The sequence below is a fragment of the Leptonychotes weddellii genome, chromosome 5, assembly GCF_054177405.1.
Source record: "Leptonychotes weddellii isolate Sample4059 chromosome 5, ASM5417740v2, whole genome shotgun sequence".
NCBI classification, from domain to species: Eukaryota; Metazoa; Chordata; class Mammalia; order Carnivora; family Phocidae; genus Leptonychotes; species Leptonychotes weddellii.
In genome coordinates, this window is record NC_138373.1 from 136,327,727 (window position 1) to 136,347,773 (window position 20,047).

Genomic DNA, 20,047 nt, shown 5'->3' on the forward strand with positions numbered 1-20,047 from the left:
ACTGTTCTTGGTAAGGCTTCCTATCGGGCTATTAGCAGTTAAGTTTTAGGGGAATCAAAAGTTCTATGTAGAGTTTCAAATGTGCGGGGCGGGGGAGTACCGCCTACCCCCCATGTTGTTCAAGGGTCAGCTGTATTATATGATTCCATTTATAAATGAAGTTCAAGAACAGATGGAAGTCAGACCAGTGATTACCTCTGGCTGAGGATGCAGTGGTTACTGACTTGGGAGGAGATAACGGGGTACTTCTTGGGACCTTGAAATATTTTATATCTTGATGTGGGTAGTGCTTATATAGGTATTTATTTAAATGAACATTGACTGAGCTGCACACTTAATATTAGTGAACATTAAGTGCCTTCCTGTAAGTTATACTTAAATTTTAAAGTTTTTATTTAAAAGTATATGCAATTCTTATTATTTCAAAAGCTCCTTTTTAAAAATATGATATAGCTGCAGAAAAGAGAAGAAATCATAAGTGTACCACTGGATGAATGATCACAAAGTGAGCACGTCCTGTTAACTACCACTCAGGTCAAGAAGTAGAACGTTATGGGTACTTTAGAAGTCCCCTCCTGGTCCCTAACCCCTCTCTCTCCTGCAAATATCTAACATTGTAGTTTGACTGTTTTTGTGTTCATTTAGGTTTTTTTTTAGCTTTATGTGAATGGAATCACACAGTATACATTCCTTTGTGTGGCTTCTTTTGCTCGGTATTATCATTATGAGGTCTACCCATGTAGTGTGTAGAAATAATTTGCTCACTTCCATTGTTCTATATTCTGTGGTATGGACATACTCCCAGTTATTTATTCATTGGTGATATTTGGTTGTTTCCAATATGGGGCAATTACAAATAGTTAACTATCAGGATATGTACTTCTTTCTGTTGGGCATATATCTAGATGTGAAATTGCTCTGTCATAGGATTAGACACCTGCTCTAGATAACAGTTTTTGAACACCTGTTTCAGCATTTCTTAATATAGTAGGAACCTCAAAAAGTTAGTGGCCCAAGCCTCTCTTGACCTCTGAGAGGCTGGGGTACATCCTAGCCCAGCCTCATCTTCCCCTCCTCCAGGGCTGGCCCACCTCCCATTGGCCCCAAGACCCTGGCCTCCCTCTCCCAGCCTCACTACACCTCACTGCCTTGTCCATCTCCTCCACAGGACTGTAAGCTCCTTGAGGGTGGAGATAGTGTCTTGGTCATCATTACGGCCCCAGCCTCCAGCACAGTGCCCAGAACACAGCATTTCTTGATAAATATTTAATAAGTGAGAGAATGTAAGATCCATCCAGCGATCTAATTCCTGGATGAAGTTGAGAAATACATTAAATTTTGAAAACTCATATATTTTTTATCTTTGCTTTCAGATATCAAATGGATCCACTATAAAGGTCTTTAAGAAGATAGCAAATTTTCCTTCAGGTAACCAGTATAATGTTAACCTTTTGATCTCACCCACCTTTCTAAAGTATCGCTTTTTGCCTCTCTCAGGTGTATTGTCACAAAGGTGAGACTGAGTTGTTGCTATGTAATTCTCTGAAATCGGAGAAAAGCCATTTGATCTGTTTCTGTTCCTAAAAATGTGAGCCTTGCAAGGAGGCGGACAGGAAACAGTAAAGAGCAGTTGGCTGGGACTGCCCAGTACTAAGGAAGTTGCTGCCTCTTGACAGCCCTAAACTCAGGACAGAATCTCAGCCTTCCTCGCTCTGTGACAACTCCTCAGTAGGATGGGGGCTAATAGAGGAGACCCCTCTGGCAAACTAAGAGGGAAGCTTGTAGATAGTCACACAGCCCTGCAGGTGCTGAACAAACAAGATAATCTACTTAGAAATTCAAATCTCCTTTGATAGCATCTGCAAAATTCCCAGAAAGTGATCGAGACAAACCAAATGGGGAGCTTTTATGGGAAAGTCTATAAGCTAGTCTCTAAACTCTCTACCACCTCCCTGATAGCCTCAGGACAAGAAAACATTGTGATGGTGCCTTGAGAAAAACCCTAGATCCTGGTTCAGGTTGGTCTCCAGAGAAATCATACCCCAGCCAAGACAATCAGTCCTCAGCCCTTAGAAGGGTTCTGGGCCTCACCGACAGGACTTCTCACACACACAACCGGAGGGGAGGCTTCCTGATTCCTGGATTCAATACTAAGGGCAGCCTGGTAGGTCCCAAGACCTAGTCAGTGCAAACAGGGAATGCAGGGACTCCAGTTAAATGGAAAGGATAATTTGGTAGGTTGTAGGACACCCTTTTGGGGACCCCCCAGTCCATCATTACATCTGGCTATAGTGAGAGAAGGCATCTTGCAGAGGGTGATGGTCATTCTGGCATAGGGGGATTGGTGTCCTTGTGTTATAAAAAGTGGAAGAGCTTTGTATTTTAAGCTTCAAAGATCAGGCCATTGGCAGAGCTTGCTCTTTGGGGATCTTGCATTTGGATTTCTTCATGGGACCTCAGGGCAGTCAATGCCTCTGCTTCTTCCCTGTCCAGTTCAGCTGAGAACCATCATTTTGATCACTCCCCTGCTAACCCTTCAAACTTCCTGCCCCTGTCCCCTTTCACTACTGTCTCAGTCACAACCCCAGCCCTAGATGAACCCAACTACTGGCCTTTTCTGAACTATACCCAGGCAGCCACTGGAGGAAAGTACGATTGGAGTTATTATAAATTCATGGTGCCCACATGACGGGGGACCCTCAATGCAGCCTATACCCACTATTTCTCTAGGTAACTCACTCTGGGTTCTCCAGAATTCTACCTTCTCTCCTCAGAGCTCTCTGACCCACACAGCTCTATCAGCAGCTGATTTGATCCTGCACCTCACAGAGAAAACAGGAGTCACAACTCCCTCAACGTCCAGCACCAAACCTCCCACCCCACCTGTGTCTGCCCATTTCTTCCTCTGTGGCTCCCCTGGCATTCCAGGGTTTTCCTTCTTCATGTCCAAGGCCAGTCTCTCATTCTTTCCAACCTTCCACACATTCTTACACCACAGATAATCTTCTCTCCCCTAAACTTTCTATAGCTCCCTGCCTACTGCAGTTTTTTCCTTAGTGTTTCAAGGTGTTCTAGTCTCCCTTATCTTCAATACAAAAAACCTAGTGCCTTAATCCCTCTTTTCCTCCCATTTACTGCCACATTGCTTTCAGGGCTGTCCTCACTCTGTGCCACTGGGAGCTCCAACTCATTGCCCTTCTTTTGGATCCCAGGAGGGCGTCAGTTCTTCCCACCTTAGGGTCTCCTCCATTTGCCTGGCTAACTCGTCATTAAGTTCAGCTCCAACATCCCTTCCTCTGAGAAACCTCCCAGAGTAGGTTGGACCCTCGTTAGTTACTTTCTTAGCATATACTTCTTCATAAGCCTTGTCACAATTCCAGGTAAATAACTGTATAATTAGTCATAGAAAGTTTCTCATCGGCTAGGATGTAAACGCCATTGAAGGGAACTAGGTCTGTCTTATCACTACCTTTTGCCTGGGAGCCCCCGGCACTCAGTAGGTGCCCCGGGTGCATTTGTTAATGAATAAGGCTTGAACCTCTCCTACCCCACCCCCAGCAAGGGGCCACTCAGCCTGTTGGGAACCTGCTTCCTACTCCAGGCCCTGGCCCATTCTGTCTTCACGTTGTTAAGATCTTGCAGCAGGGTGAAAAAAAAATGTAGCTATGAAGAGCTCAAGTGGAAGAGCTCGAGTAACCTCTTCTGTTCATAGCACAAATGGGGCATTTTATGAGAAGGCCAATTAGCCCGTGGTTGTTTTTTTAATAGACTGTTTTCTCTCCCTTTCTCTGGCATTCAGATGTGGAATACTCAGAAGACCACTGCCATTTGGTGAGTTCAGGCTTTCTTGTGCTTGCCCCTGAATTGGATGCCTTCTGTAGCACGAACGGTCTCCGTGGGTAACGCTTCTACTGTCTTCCCGTTAGATTTTACCAGATTCCGAAGCATTCCAAGATGTGCAAGGAAAAAGACATCGAGGAAAACACAAGTTCAAAGTAAAAGAAATGTATCTGACAAAGCTGCTGTCGACCAAGGTACACTTACTGTTCTGGGAGTGCTTTTATGGCTACCTTGGGGGTGTATGATGTGTTTGACTTAATTTCCACTGAAGTGTGAAAATGTTACAAATCCCTTGTGCCTTCTAGCAAAGCAAAATGAAAGTTTAAATTGTAAACACTTCCTACCCTCTTTTTATAAATGACGAAGATAACAGCACTTTACAAATTTTGACTGTTGTGTCTTCAATCAGGGATTTAATATTGTTCCCAATCCCTTTACCTACCATTTCACTATTGTTATTTTTTAGGTTGATGGCATAATTACTTCTTTTTGTTTACTTGTTATTATAGATGATAAAACTCCCTCTGAATTGCAAATAAATGAAGGGTGGGGTCAGTGACTATAAACCTAGTAAATCTTTTTTTTTTTTTTCCATTTTAAAGTTAAGGATGCTGTTCATCTATAAAAATGTCAGATGTAAAAGCCGGTGGAATACCAAATCAGAAGCAAATTTTACTTTATCTGGCTTGTAGTGGGATTAACAGAAGTCTGTGGTGATACTTTTTTTTTCTTTTTTCCTGAAATGACTAGCAATATAAATGCTATTATCTACACCTGGCCCTGGTCTCCTGATGGGCATGCATCTTCAGATTATAGCAGAGGGTATGCTTAGAGCTCAGTAGATTTGTTTAGTGGACAGGGGCCAGCCAGAGCTCTTGATTTTCTCCTCTGTCCCAGAGAGCTCTGCCTATTTGGCTTTTGTAAAAGACTCAAATATTTTGGAAAGTACATAATAAAAACCTATAATGGAAATACATGCAACGAAAAAATTCAGGGAACTGAGGAACGTTGAGTTTTTCCAGGCTGAACATAACCAATAAAAGCTAAACATCCGTGGCATCTTGGTTTCTGTATACAGCCCTACAATTGACATTTCAACTGCTAGAGATTTTTCTAAGATATCCTCTCTGTTGACTAAACAATCTTGTTATCAGCAAGAAGCTGATGAACCAAATGTAAACCTGGGCATAGATTTTCAGGGCCCCTTGTCCCATACTGTGTTGGCCTCATTTGATAATTTGACATATTTTCTCTTATATACATCATTTTCTCTGAACTGGGATTTCATTTTCCATTGTATTCAAAACTTTTTTTCTTTTTTTTTTAAATCTCCCAAGTCTGATGTTCTCTTTCAGGTGGCAGTTCATTCTGTGCTTGAGAAACTTTTTAGAAGCATTTGGAGTTTACCCAACAGCAGAGCCCCATTTGCTATAAAATACTTTTTTGACTTTTTGGATGCCCAAGCTGAAAACAAAAAAATCACAGATCCTGATGTCGTACATATTTGGAAAACAAACAGGTAGGAACAAACAGTAGGTGATTACTATTTTCAGAATCTGGGACAGAATCTTAACTGAAAGGAGGGCATGGATAGTCACAGGATTCATTATCCCTAGATCAGAATCTTTTGGCGTGGTAAGCTATCAGGTCAGAGCAGATTCTTCCTCTGTTACTATTTTTAAATAAGAAACAAACCCTTCCTATGCTGAGATCCTATTCTTTAGGATAAAATAAACAAACTTTATTATCTTTAATGCGTGAAAAATACCTTATGTGGAATGTTAAATTTAGCTTGACCAGCAAAAGAAATCAGTATTTTGTGGTTTTACTATACAGTTTTCCATTACAGAGTACTTAATCATTTTGCAGTTACCAAGCTGTCTATACTCTGATTCTGCATGGACATTTCTGTTTTTATGTGATCAAGTGCAGTGTTTAGATACCATGAGAATTTGCCAAAGGACTGTGTTTTGTTTTCTAACATCTTATCTAAAGCTGAGGCAAGGCATCTGGGTCTCTTCTCAACTTCTTCTCAGTAAAGAAACATGGCTCATTACCTCTATTTGAAATACTTTGTGCGTGAGCTGTGAATAAGACTCGGTGTTAAGGTGTAATAGAAGTTTCCAATGCAATCTCAAGCCCTCCTGAGCACTGAGGGTGGGCAGACCAATTTAAATAAATATTAAAAGCTGAAGTTCCAGAGCTCTAGGTCTCATCTTCTCCCATTTAATCCAGGTCTGTCCCAACTATCTACACTGGCTCACTGCCATCCTGTGCTCTAGGCTCTGATTCCCTGGTCCTGCTACTCCCACACCAAGCTTGGGTGCTGCAAGCACCCATTTCATTGGGAAGATTGTGGCATCTGAGCAGGGGCAGTAGTCAGGAGAGTAGAGCTATGGAGAGGCCCAACGGCTTTATGATGCAGGTAGTTTGCTAGGCCAGAGCTGAGAAAGAGATAATAATGGAAGGGCTCTGAATGATTCCCAAGTTCATGTTCAAATATCTGAGTACCTACTCTGTGCCAAGCATTGTTAGGTAGTGGAAATATAGCAATGAACTGAATAGACAAAAATCCATGTTCACACAGAGCTTGCATTCTAATGGGTGGAAGAGATCATAAATAGGTGATTTATAGGATATTAGGTTAGTACAGCAGACAAGGTGGGAAAGGAGGATAGAGAGTAATAGGGCAGAGTGGTCAGAGGAGGCCTCACGGAGAGGATATTCAAGTCAGGTCTTGAAAGAGGTGAGGGCATAAACCATGAGACTATCTGGTTGAAGGTAATGTCTGGAAGATGGACAACAAAATCAAAAGTCCTCTGAGGCACACACTTGCCTGGTATGCATGAAGAACAGTGAAGAGTCCAATGGTGGAGTTAGAAGGAATAAGGGGAAAAGTAGCAGATGGGGGCCTGGGCCCAGACCATGCAGTGGCTTTATCCCCAGGCGGAGGGAGAACACAGAGGGTTTTGAGTAGAGGAGAGACATGATCTGACTCCAGGTTAAGAAGATTGCTGGTAGTTGTGGGAGAATTAACTGTGGGGACCTAGGGAGCTAATAACCCAGGTGAGAGGCGACGGTGCCTTACGCCAGGGTGTAGCACTTAGAGGGGGTGAGAAGAGGTGAAGGTCTGGAGACATGATGAAATGTTTTCATGGGTAGTCATCATCTAACACAATCGAAAACTATGTGGAGAAAATTCTCGTCAGTGGTCACTTTCGCGTTTCTCCTCTTCTAGTCCTCCCATCCAGCAGCGCTTGTCTGTTTAACCCTTTCTTGTTCTGAGTGATGCTGCCATCTGTCACTTGGTATATTTGGCAAAGCAGACTTGCATACTTCAATAACAAGGGCAAAAACACCCATTTACAAACTGTGATAAAGAGAGCATCTGCCTCCTACGAAGGGCTGTATCTGAAAAGAGATTTCTCTTCAACAGCCTTCCTCTTCGCTTCTGGGTAAACATCCTGAAGAACCCTCAGTTTGTCTTTGACATTAAGAAGACACCACACATAGACGGCTGTTTATCTGTGATTGCCCAGGCATTCATGGACGCATTTTCTCTCACAGAGCAGCAACTCGGGAAGGTAAGGCCTAGCTTTAGTATTTCTTCTATGTACTCCTGTGAGTCTGAAGCATTCTTTCTTGTAAACATCCAACAAAAAACCATAGCAGCTAAAAAGAAATAGTCAGTGGTAGTAACTGAAAATTTGCTTTTCTTTAAAAGCTCTCATTTATTTTTCATCTAGTTAAAAAAATTATTCTCCCCATCCTACTGCAGAACTCTGCCTGTGATACCTTTACCACAAAAAGTATAAATTTTGTTTCCTAGAAAAACATTCTGCAGGCAGTACTAAACTATGAAACTACTGAAATTTGCTTAGCAAATTAATCCCATCTGAATATAGTTGACCCTTGAATAATGGGGGATGATGGGCACCAATCCTTCATGTAGTTGAAATTACCCTGTAACTTTTGGCTTTCCCAACACTTAACTATTAATAGCCTACTGCTGACTGGAAGCTTTGCTGTTAGTATAAATAGTCCATTAATACATACTTTATATATGTTATATGTATTATACACTGTATTCTTAAAGCTAGAGAAAACATCAAGGAAATCATAAGAGAAAATGTACTTACAGTACTATGTCGAAAAAACTCCACAAAGAGTAAAACAGACCCACATAGTTCAAAACCATGTTGTTCAAGGGTCAACTGTACACCTAAGAGTCTATCTGAATATAACAAGTTGCTCATGGGGAAGAAAATCTTGCCTGAGATTTCTATCAGCACCAGTTTGTCAATTCATAATCAAAACATTGACATTGTTTTTCTTTTGGCTTTCTTTGCTGAGCAAAAGCCCCAGGAAATCAAAGAAAGATAAAAATACAGAGTAAACTTTGAAAGGGATGTTTTGGTCTTATTCAAGCACTCCAAAATGTATTAAACTGAGCAATATCTGTACCTAATGGATTTCAAAAAATCTTTTAATACTGAGTAGTGTCCCTTTGGTGTAAGGATTGAGAGAGTGCATGGAATGAAATGTGGTTGATGTTTCATAGATGCCTCAGCATCCTAGTCTAAATCTATAATATCACCACTATTTCTGCAAAACAAACCTGTCTTTACTTTTGTCTTCCTAGCATCACCTTGTCTCTCAAGGTAAAATCCTTTGGGTTATCTTTGACTCCTTCTTCTTCCTCCCTTACCCTAATTGGTTAGTACTCATTGCCATCTCCAAAATGTCTTTTTTTTTCTCATTCTATCCCATCCCTTCATCCCCTCTCCCCTACCTTTTCCTTTTCACTGTGTCTCATGTTGTCATTCTAAAACAAAAATCTGATCTTTTCAGTCTCCTGCTTAAATATTGTAAATACTTCCCATTACCTACCAGGTAAAATCTTCACAGTGCCACGTGGTCCTTCCTGATTGGATGTCAAGTCTCTTTTCTGGCAAACTCCATATACCTTCTATGCTACAGCTTTTACTTTTCCCAAATTTACCATGAACTTGTTTTCATATCCCTTTCCTGTCTCATAACCCCTCTGTCTTGTAAAACCATTCATTCATTCATTCACTCCACAAACACAACTTCCTAATGTGTACCAGAAACTGTAGGAGGCTATGATCAGTCTAAATACACCTACTCCGTGAACTTTTTCCCTATACATTGCCCACACCGGTTCTTCATTTGACCCATGCAATGAAACACTAAAATGCTTCCTTATTCACAGTAAAAAAATTACTGTTAACTCATTACTGTGTGTTCTTGGTATATTTCACTTAATCATCACAAGAACCACATAAGGTAGTTATTACCACCTTCATTTTATAGATGAAGAAATTGATTTTCTGAGAAGTTACAAGTCTTGGTTAAGATCCCTCAAAGTTGTTAGGATCCCTGATTTGTCCAATTCCACGGTGCTTTTCTTTACAACCTGCTAATTATTGGTATCATAGTAACCACTATGTAAGTTTGTCTTCTGAACTAGATTATAAGCTTCTCAAAGGCAGGTACTGGTCTTTACCTTTTTACATTCAATGTCTGCCACAGTGCCAAGCTAAATAAATTTTATTGAATGCATGATCACATGATTTGTGGATTCTACTTAAACTTGACAAAGAATCTCAGTAATATCTCCATGTAGGCATCCTTCAGAATGATGCAGCCACTGATATGGCTATTCGTGTCCTCAATACATTGAAAAATGTACTGGGACATTAGCCCTATCATTAACTCACCCATTTTCCCTGAGTAGGAATTCCAAAAATTTTGTGAAAAATGGTTTTTAAAAATAAAATCTTAATTTTTAGTATTATCACTATTATAATTACATAAAAACATTCAAGCTGACAGGGAACTTTTGTGAAATCAGACATTAGAGCCCCCAATACTAATGACCATGTACTTCCTTGAGAACAGTAGAAGATCTTTATAATCTAATAAAAGGGACAAGCAGAAAAATCCACCACTGCCAATTACTTACCACTTTCATGGTTATATAAAGGGCTCAATCAGACCTACAATCAAGTCTTTCATAAATGCCAAAATTCACTGGTGGGTGAGGATGAGAGCAAATGTTTTAACTCAGGCTTTTTACAACCATTAGTAATGAACTATGATTGAAGTAAGTTCCATTGTTACAGTAACTCAAAATCATGCAAAAATAATAATTTTAGTTCTTTTATGAGAGGAAGGCAGAATATATTAGCATTGAATCTGCCTGAAAAGAACAGTGACTCACCAGAACTATCTATATAGCAGTCAGTCATTCAGTCAACAACATTTATGAAGGCCCACTGCATGAAAAAGCTTTGTTACTAGGAGGTAATAATGTTGGAGGTTCAGCTACACTGGAACTGTTATAAATTCCCCATGGCTGTTCTATTTTTCAGGAAGCACCAACTAATAAACTTCTCTATGCCAAGGATATCCCAACCTACAAAGAGGAAGTAAAATCGTATTACAAAGCAATCAGGGATTTGCCTCCATTGTCATCTTCAGAAATGGAAGAATTCTTAACTCAGGAATCTAAGGTATTGTTAGAAAGTACAAATAAGAGGGGTGCCTGGGTGGCTCAGTTGGTTCAGCTTTTGACTTTTTTTTTTTAAAGATTTATTTATTTGACAGAGAGATAGAGAGCACAGATAGAGTGGCAGGCAGAGGGAGAGGGAGAAGCAGGCTTCCTGCTGTGCAGTGAGCCCGATGCGGGGCTCGATCCCAGGGCCCTGGGATCATGACCTGAGCTGAAAGCAGACGCTTAACCGACTGAGCCACCCAGGCGCCCCCAGCTTTTTGACTCTTGATTTTGGCTCGGGTCATGATCTCAGGGTCCTGGGATCAGACTCCGTGCTGGATGTGGAGCCTGCTTAAGATTCTCTCCCTCTCTTAAAAAAAAAAAAAAGTAGAAATAAGATAATATTTGGTTACTTCTTTTTTAAAAAGTCATTTCAGAATCTCTCAACAAGACTCTTTTTCTTTAAGAAACATGAAAATGAATTTAATGAAGAAGTGGCCTTGACAGAAATCTACAAATACATCGTAAAATATTTTGATGAGGTAAGATTTTAAATAACATTTTAAAAAATTGATATGAGTCAGTCACCAGGATTTGGTTGTCAAGCATTCTATAGGTCTCAGGACAGCTCTGGCATCCCTAATGGCCAGAAAGGGAAGCCAGGAAGCCTGTCTGAGATGGGGGATCCTGGCACCAAGCCAGACCCTGCCTGTGGCTGCCCCTCTTCTAGTTTTATCATGCTGCCCACCTTTGGACCAGCCTGAATTTACATTGGAGTTAATGGGGTCTGTAGCCACACTGACTCAGGATAACTTTGATGATGAGTAAGTAGTGGTCCTATTAAATAGGGCCAGCTTATGCTTGATTGTAATCTGCTAAAATGAAAGCTAAGCTTGTTAAATTGCCTAGATTCTGTATTCGATAGGTATATGAAAGTATAACATTATTTCTAACTTAAGCAACTATTTCAATAAACCATTCTCCTTTATGATTAATTCTCCTTAATCTGGATTTTTTTCTTTGGGAATTCACACAGACTCAGTCATCAGATGCGCTGTTTCCAAATATATGTTAATTCCCCTTCCCTGATTCCCCCCCACTCAGTCATGCTGGGACAGGCTATCCATGTCAATGGTGAGAATAGCTCACCAATTCCATTTGCTACTTGAAGATCAAGTGAAGCGCTAAGGTAGGGTAGAGGCAATGAGTTCCTTAAACATGATAAGCATCCCTCTTTCCAGGGGCCAGGGGTTAGAAGGGAAACACTGGGGAGGGCAGGGGAGGGGAGAGGAGGCACTACACTGCCCAGGAGGGGAGGGGAGGGCAATATTCAACTCTGACCAGGATGCCCCTGCCTGCTGCATTTAAGAAGAAATACTTGCCTGCATGTTGGCTGCTCAGAATGCTTGCTGTGCTTGGAATGGCTGTGACATAATGCATAAAACAGGGCCTTGGAAGTCTGGCCCCATATTTGTAAGCAAATAGTTGGTATTTCTTGCTAGCTTCTATTTTAAGCCAAAGTGTTGTTGATCCTGTGATAATGACTTAGCAAAACAACTTGCAAAGTGAGTATGTAAATGATTGAAGAAAACGTTGGCATCTGTTTCATACAGATTTTACCACTCACAGCATCAGGAATGCAAAAAAACCCCCAGAATTGTAATGCTAAAACCACAATATCTAAAATAACTGTTCTAATTGTCAACAGATTCTAAATAAACTAGAAAGAGAACGAGGGCTGGAAGAAGCTCAGAAACAACTCTTGCATGTAAAAGTCTTATTTGATGAAAAGAAGAAATGCAAGTGGATGTAAGCACTCTGGGGACTGGCTTAATCTGGCAAAATTCTTCAGACAACTTGGGAGCAAAATGGCTGCTTGAGCTACTCTGTGTCGTTAATTTTTAAAGTTTGCACATAGGTTCCACTTTGAGCACTGTCTTTTAGAGACCAAGGCACATGCACAGCTTTTAGAAAGCATACCAACCACTGTGCCTGTGCATATACTGTGGGAACCTTTCTGTAAATAGAGTCGAAGTGGTTGTTGCAAACAGCCTCCTTGTTTACAGAGAATACAGGGCCAGTAAGCAAGTGTCAGTTAACTACAGTCTCCACTTAAGCACAATGACAGCAGTGGTTTTGTGTCTGAAAACTACAGTTATGTAGCACTTGTGACTACACTGCACCTCTGCAGAAAAGGGACACTGCCAGTGATCACAAGAAAATGTGAAATGAGTCATTTGGAAACAAGGTGGGAGTGTTAGGGCAACCTCGAGGATTTGCAGCATTGAAACTTCCCCAGTAGTTCTTGGAAAAGCTGACCACAGAATTTGGTAGTGTGTACACTTAGCATTCGTGAGTGTGTGTGTGTGTGTGTTTTTAAACCAAAAACTGACAGTGTTGCAACATTGTTGAAAGGGCTCGTGTTTTTCAGTGGTCGCCAACTGCACTCCATCAACTCACCTCCATCTCACGAAGGAGCTCTAAAGCAAGGAGAGTGAGGAGGCTTTATTTAAATGCAACAGCATTTTACCCACTTTGTCCTGATGTGTTCCTTTTTTTCATTTTTTCATACTAAATGTATTTGATAGTGGACATGTTGGCTATTGTAAAACAAAACAAAACAAAACATCATTAGTTTATTTCTGTCTGTAGAAGAGTAACTCCCTCCCCTAATCCTACATTTCTATACTTGATGTCTCCTTGCTTTAGATTTCTGGTGAACCCTGTGGTTATAAATACTTGTGTGTGATTTAAAAAAAAAAAAAAATACATTTTACATTTCATGAAATTGCTGTTCACACTGGAGTACTATATATGAATATATATATTTGCGGCCCAAGGCCTGAAAAATATTAGTATACAACTTGGTATCTTAGTCTTACTATGTACTTTTTGAAAGTATTCCTCACAAGAGAAAGAATTCAAAATACCCATTTTATTCATACCTTTCTTTTTAAAGAATTCCCTATCCAGTTATATTGTAACTGTAGTCTTACTGATTTTTTTATTCCTGAATTTTTGCTGCTCATGACCAATTTTAATACCACTGTGTTTTCCTTCTATTAAATCAAAAGTAAAAAATGTAATTGGCAACTCTCAACCTTCCTTGTGGCACCTTTTACCCTTGGTGTTCCAAATCCCAGATTAAGGAAAGACATTTTTTCAAGTAGCAAATAAATCATATATTCCTTAAAATCTTTTTACCAACATTGTATGGGATATCAGGATTTAAATGTGAATTTGTCTTCGAAAATGAAATTCTTTTTGCTCCTCAGTATCTGGCAAAGAGTAAGAGGTGATACCTCAACAAAATGATCAAATAAGCAGTTATTACCCTGATAGGCACCTTCCCAATCCTGTCACTTTTGACCACTGTCTGTCCAATGGACACACCTCAAAAATACTACCAAATAGGTTACTTACAAGTATAAAGGTGAGAGGCCTGGTCCCCATCTAAGGCTGCTACAGTCTTGATGTGAAGGCATTCATAAGAGAGTAACAGGAGGACAGTTGAGAGCCAAGGGTAGGAGAGTTGCCCAAAAAACTTCCCCTTCTTTAGGGTACAGAAATGCTAAGAAAAGGATCAGCTACAGCTTTATCTAAGTATTCAGTAAATGCTACATGAGGGTGTCCCTGTCCAGCTCTCTGGCACATGAGTCCCATGTGGAGCCTTACCTCCTCTTGCAGGGACGATGCTGCTGGGAACTTTGGGCAAGTCACTTACCTCTTTGTGCCTCAATTTCTAATATTTCTAACCTACCTCATTGAGGTGGTGTGAAGATTCACTAATGTATGTAGCGTGTTTGTCAATCCTCCAGTGAAAAGCACTATCTAGATCACATTTTGGATCACATTAGCCAAATGCAGTAATGGCCAAATTAGATGTGTGCTGAAGACAATCAGTCACTGGGTCTATATTAAACTGCAACCGGAGAAATAAATGGCAAACAATTTCTATTTTCAAGTTTCTTTGCATATTTTTTTGGTGCAAACCATTTATGAACTTTTTTTTCTAACACTAGTGTCTACAGCAGCATTTAAAAATTAATTCTGTTACCTTTTCCGTATTAGGGATTTAAAGTCTATTTCTTATTGTATACCTGATTGAAGTTGTACTTGGAGATGAATGTTTTAAATGTCTATATCCAAAAATAAACATTTTGATGTAAATGTGGACTGTCTTTTTTTTTTTCCTTCAAATGTTCTAGTTATAATAGATTTTTTATTCTAAGTAGCTCCACGGAAATTATCTAGGTGCCAACGCGAATGTGAATAAGCAGCTCTGTAATGTAGTAAGTACATCTAGTTTCTTCTAAATGATGCTAAGGAATGCTCATTTACATCCCTGGCCTCCACTATCTACCTGGACTTTTTGATCCTGAAGACTTCTGGATAATGAACATTCCACTTAGTTTGGCAGACTTGAGCTGTGCCTTGTTGACGTGAAGTTATTCCAGCAGAATTCCTTTAAAAGAGGTTAGGGATACACAGAAATAAAACATTTATAATAATTTGGTTAGATCCAAAACAGTGGGAGGCAACATTAAATACCAACAATATTTCTAAGGGACCCCATGGGGTTCAAGTTTTACAACGAATGGCCCTTGTTTTATACGGTCACGGGTTTAATTATTTGTACTTTGTGGTTTTGGGTTAGAATAGAAAATAACAATGAGACTGCGACATTGCTAAATACACAATGTATGGTCAAGATTAAGACAATAAAGAAAAATATTTATTAAGCTCTTTAATTACGTGCACACAGCTTTTAAAGATTTTATTTATTTGACAGAGAGATAGACAGAAGAGCACAAGCAGAGGGAATGGCAGAGGGAGAGGGAGAAGCAGGCTCCGCACTGAGCAGGGAGCCTGATGCGGGACTCGATCCTAGGATCCTGGGATCGTGACCTGAGCCGAAGGCAGATGCTTAACCATCTGAGCCACCCAGGCGCCCTGCACACAGCTTTTAGAACGGTAGCATTTGATAATATTTATATATCTTCAAGTTTTGTTTTTTAATGCTTTTAAGTCATCTTTTTTCAAGAACTAGAGAACTCTTGTATATAATAAACCGGAAAATGTTTACTGACCCTATTACTGCCAACTATCTCAAAGAGGCAGAACGAATTCAACATAGGCATATTTCAGGCAAAATGCCAAAAAAAAAAAGCCAAAAAATTTCAAAGTGAAAATAATTTAAAAACTTGATTCCCTAATTCACTCATCTTTTTTTTTTTTTTTTTTAACATTCTCAAAGGGTTGTCAATAAATATTCTAAATATCTCTGGAGCTGTTTTAATGCTTCACTTGTCATTAGCATAACCCTAAAATCCCGACACTGATGCAATATATAGCAGGTAGCCAGTACCTTTACTTGAGGCACAAATGTTCTGGCAAACGGTAATACAATATCTAAATGCCACATACGTTAAAACTTCAAGCTTTATTGAGTCACAATGATTTCATCCCTTCTGATCTGCTTTTTCTCCAAGAACATCATTCCCCAGGAGATCCAAGTTCCTCTAGCTGTTTCCTTTGTGTTGTTTCTAGTTCTTCTAGTCTTTTGCGAAGTAGAGAGAGTTCCCTTTGATGCTGTTCCTCCTTAAAAGCACAGAAAAAGAATAAAATAAAAATAAAAAGAATAAAATAAAATAAACTCAGAAAAATGGCTGGAAAAATACAGCCTGAGCGGCTCTTTCACTCGGGCCTGCAACATCTGGCACGGAAAGGATGACCATTTTAGCAGTGAGAAGACAGCAGTGCAGGCCAGCTACTAACTAGTCCTCGCTTCTCTCCTGCCTCAGGCACTAGCCTTTAGCAAATCCCAAAGTCTGTTCTATCTAGGTATAAAACTCACCAGGGAGTGAATCAGAAAATACTAATGCTTACAGGCCAATGTTCTAACAAGGCTGGAGTTTAATAGCAGTTTAATATAAACAAAGCACTTGGTCAGATTCAATTCAGTGACTAAAATCTTTGGTGCTTATAACATTATAAAATGTAATTACTTATTAAGAGTTCATCTTTTGGAAAATCATCCCATCAATTTGATTCCTTCAACATCTCAGGGAACTAATACAGTAGAACGAGCCCAGGATTTGGAATCAGATTTAGGTTTGACACTCAGTTCTGTCACTTATTAACTATGACCTTAGGCAAGTCACTCCACCTCTGACTCAGCTTCCTCATCTGTAAATTGGAATAATAACACCTTCCCTCAAAGTATTTTCCATTAGGATTAAATATTGTATGGAAAATGCATAATGCAGAGCATTAGTAAATGCTCAGTAGTAGTTAGTAATCGAATGAGCTGTAAACTCTAGGTTACTCAAAGACTCATCAATCAAGTTTCTTCTTTTCAATTGCCCAGGAGATTTCACTCCTAGCACCATCACTAAGGGAAAGAATAGATTCAAATCCACTTTGCTTCCACCAGCAAATTTCTATGGTAAAGAAAGATTTGAGTTTTTAACTCTGAATTTAAACAGGTAAAAACTTACAGAAATGTTAGTGTTTTTTTTTTTTTTAAAAACATAAATGCTCATACCTGCATATGAGGAGGAAAGGATAGGTCCATGCCTGGAACCATGGCTGATGACTGAAAGCTAACAGGATTGACAGATGCTGTTGGAGGTATGTTAGGAACCAAAATTAAACTTCGAAATTCATTATGTCTTCTCTGTATGTCCTTTAGTCTTTTTTGAAGCCTTGTATATTCTTCAAATGGAACGTTTTGTCTTAAAAAAGAAAAAAAGTGTTTCTATTCTTTAATAGTTATACTGTTTTGTAGAACAGTATGATTCACAGAATTCCAAACTGGAAGAAAACGGACTTCAAAATTGTAAGATTTATCTGCATATGATATATACATAAAACTCTATCTAGAAAAATAAACAGAAATACGACATCTTAATCATATTACCGTTAGCACTGCAAGCTTTCAACTCATTTCTATTTTTTTTTTAAAGATTTATTTATTTTAGGGTGCCTGGGTGGCTCAGTCTGTTAAACGTCTGCCTTTGGCTCAGGTCATGATCCCAGGGGCTCCCTGCTCAGTGTCTGCTTCTCCCTCTGCCCCTCCCCCTGCTCGTGCTCCCTCTCCCTCAAATAAATTAAATCAAATCTTTAAAAAAAAAAAAATTTATTTGAGAGAGAGAGGGTGAGAGAGCGCATGCATGCGCGTGCACGCATGCAGGGAGGGGGAGGGGGAGAGGGAGAGAGAATCTCCAGCAGACCCCAATAAGCAGGAAGCACAACTCAAGGGCTTGATCTCATGACCCTGAGATCATGACCTGAGCCAAAACCAAGAGGTGGATGCTTCACCAACTGAGCCACCCAGGCAGCCCAACTATCAACTCATTTTAAAGTTTTATTTGCCGATTAATCAAAGACTAAAAATCTTTCAATACTTTTACTTTTATTTCCATTCCACTCTACCAACGCATGAATCCTGAAACTAAAGACTCCTTAAACCAAAAGGGTGCCTTATTTTATAGAAGGAATCAAGTAGAAAATAGAGAAAATAGTAGGTTGAGTCTTATGAAATTATCATTTTTATAGGTAAAATATAGTCCAATATAGGGAATTACATGTTGTTCAACCTAATTATTAAAAATGTAGCTAATGGGGGTGCCTGGGTGGCACTTAAGCCAACTCTTGGTTTCGGCTCAGGTCATAATCTCAGGGTTGGGAGATCAAGCCCACATGGGACTCTGAGCTGAGCAGAAGCCTGCTAAAGTTTCTTTCTCCCTCTCCCCGCCCCAACCCACCCACACGCACACACACTCACTCCCTGTCTCTCTCTCTCAAATAATTCTTAAAAAAGAAATGTAACTAATGACAAAGGTGAAGCTACCCACCAACTTTAGGGGAAAATTTTCAGGCCTTTACATACCATCACCTTTTTGGACGTGAATTTCCTGACCATCAACCACACCACTAATTAAATACAGTTTTCAAAACCACTCAAAGTTCTAGATGATCAGTGCCATGGCTGCCCAATCTTGATAATATTGATAATATTTCAAAATTAATGGTTATAGAAGAGGTAGGAAATTGAATTTTGATTTAAAAGAAATTTGGTGGCTTCTTACTTTGGAACAGAGTATTATAAAGCTGGCATGAATTTGGGACCCCTGGATAGCTCAGTCAGTTAAGCATCTGACTCTTGATTTTGACTCAGGTCACGATCTCAGGGTTGTGAGACTGAGCCCCATCTGCTTAAGATTTTCTCTCTCCCTCTGCTCTCCCCCCGACTCTCCCGTTCGAAAAGGAAAGGAAAGGAAAGAAAGAAAAGAAAAAAGAAAAGAAAGGGCATGAATTCCATAGTCTATAAACTTCAGGTGTTCCAGAAAAACAACTTTCACATTTTGGTAACAATCACATCCAAGGAAGACAGGTGCACATTCTAAATAAAACATCACTGCTTGGTATTATAGGCAATTTCAGAAAAGTCTGACACTCTCTCGTGCTGAAGGCTACCACTGAAATTAGCTGAATTTAAAAAGTCTGTATTAACTAGAATCAAATAGGTCATACAATGCCACTACCACTAAGTTAATATGGCAAATCATCTCTGCTCAAACATGCTCATCATGCAGATTAGCTATGTTTGTATGTAAATGAAAAACCAGAAGCTTTGGGCCAATAATATTTTTCCACAACAAGAAATCAAAAATCTTGATTCAAAATTCCAGACACATTTTTGGAACTATGCAATGCTACAACTCTCTTGTCTCAGGAGCAAGAACTCACACCACTCCTGGCTACCAAAGCCAGTGACCTTTCCTGTCAGTCCCAACCATAACACAAATGCCTGGCATGTGTTAAAGACCTTCTGGTTTGAAGAAACATTCAGCCAGAAAAAAAATAATAAGGATAATGAATTAGGAGTATAACAGTTTTAGAATTCTTTTAAACACAAAAGAAAACAAGTGCATTATAGAGGAAACAATGAAAAAGTACATTTTAAAAGAAAACAAAGTGCATTATACTCAGTATCAAAGTTCTATAATGTCACTATATGGGAGATGTATTTATACAATTACCTATTTAACACCTGATTTTCTGTTTCTAATTCTTCTCTCTTTGCCTCTAAGACTTCTACTTTCTCCTGCAGTCTCTTCAATTTGTTTTCATGAAGAGATTTTCTCTAGAAAAAAAAGAAACAATGTGAGCAGATACATTAATACAAAATCTCCTCTTTGAACAAAATATAGAGAGAATATTTTACTCAACAAGAGAAATTTTACTTAGAGGTAAGTATTTTCAGTGAATACTAGGAGGAAAGATTAGTAGATATGATTCTTATTGAAAACTGCAAAGATAATAAGCCACAAATGTACCTCATATCCTCATTGTGACAAATAGAACTGTTATGAATGCCAAACCAGAAAATGGGTATCAATAACTAAATTGCTGCAAGTAAAATACCTAAAAAAGGAAGGAGTCAAATTTTACTAATGAGTTTACCTGTCACCTGATAAGGAATCACAAGCTCTTTATTTTCCCAAAAGATACATGTTTTATGAAAGAACTAAAAATTTAAAATTAAAAGCATGCTTACAATTGATAAATTGTTACCAAAGCAATAAAGGATCAGAAAGCTAAGACAGATTATGGATGCATCTCAGTTTGAAAGTATGCCTTTCTAGGGCGCCTGGGTGGCTCAGTTGGTTAAGCGACTGCCTT

At 39.4% G+C, this 20,047-nt stretch overlaps 2 protein-coding genes across 10 annotated transcripts in view; one reads left to right on the forward strand and one right to left on the reverse strand.

The window, feature by feature from the left end:
* The window catches only part of PLXNC1 (plexin C1), a 156,216-nt gene that overhangs the window by 128,703 nt on the left and 7,466 nt on the right, over nucleotides 1-20,047 (forward strand). Inside the window, exons 24-31 of one of the 3 annotated variants that reach the window (XM_081822197.1) lie at nucleotides 1,374-1,428; nucleotides 3,800-3,831; nucleotides 3,927-4,034; nucleotides 5,178-5,359; nucleotides 7,277-7,424; nucleotides 10,236-10,376; nucleotides 10,825-10,899; nucleotides 12,066-14,527. In XM_081822197.1, the coding sequence (XP_081678323.1) occupies nucleotides 1,374-1,428; nucleotides 3,800-3,831; nucleotides 3,927-4,034; nucleotides 5,178-5,359; nucleotides 7,277-7,424; nucleotides 10,236-10,376; nucleotides 10,825-10,899; nucleotides 12,066-12,170 (846 nt within the window). In that variant the 3' untranslated portion in view covers nucleotides 12,171-14,527. Of the gene's footprint in view, nucleotides 1-1,373; nucleotides 1,429-3,799; nucleotides 3,832-3,926; nucleotides 4,035-5,177; nucleotides 5,360-7,276; nucleotides 7,425-10,235; nucleotides 10,377-10,824; nucleotides 10,900-12,065; nucleotides 14,528-20,047 lie in introns of those variants that run through there. The other 2 variants (XM_081822198.1, XM_081822199.1) reach the window with 2 other exon arrangements.
* CEP83 (centrosomal protein 83) overlaps nucleotides 1-20,047 on the reverse strand; it is a 148,938-nt gene that overhangs the window by 3,204 nt on the left and 125,687 nt on the right. For 5 of the 7 annotated variants that reach the window (XM_081822203.1, XM_081822200.1, XM_081822201.1 and 2 more), the window contains 3 exons: nucleotides 19,405-19,508; nucleotides 16,905-17,094; nucleotides 15,782-15,958 (listed from right to left, as the gene is read on the reverse strand). In XM_081822203.1, the coding sequence (XP_081678329.1) occupies nucleotides 15,854-15,958; nucleotides 16,905-17,094; nucleotides 19,405-19,508 (399 nt within the window). In that variant the 3' untranslated portion in view covers nucleotides 15,782-15,853. Of the gene's footprint in view, nucleotides 1-10,030; nucleotides 14,823-15,781; nucleotides 15,959-16,904; nucleotides 17,095-19,404; nucleotides 19,509-20,047 lie in introns of those variants that run through there. The other 2 variants (XM_081822204.1, XM_081822205.1) reach the window with 2 other exon arrangements.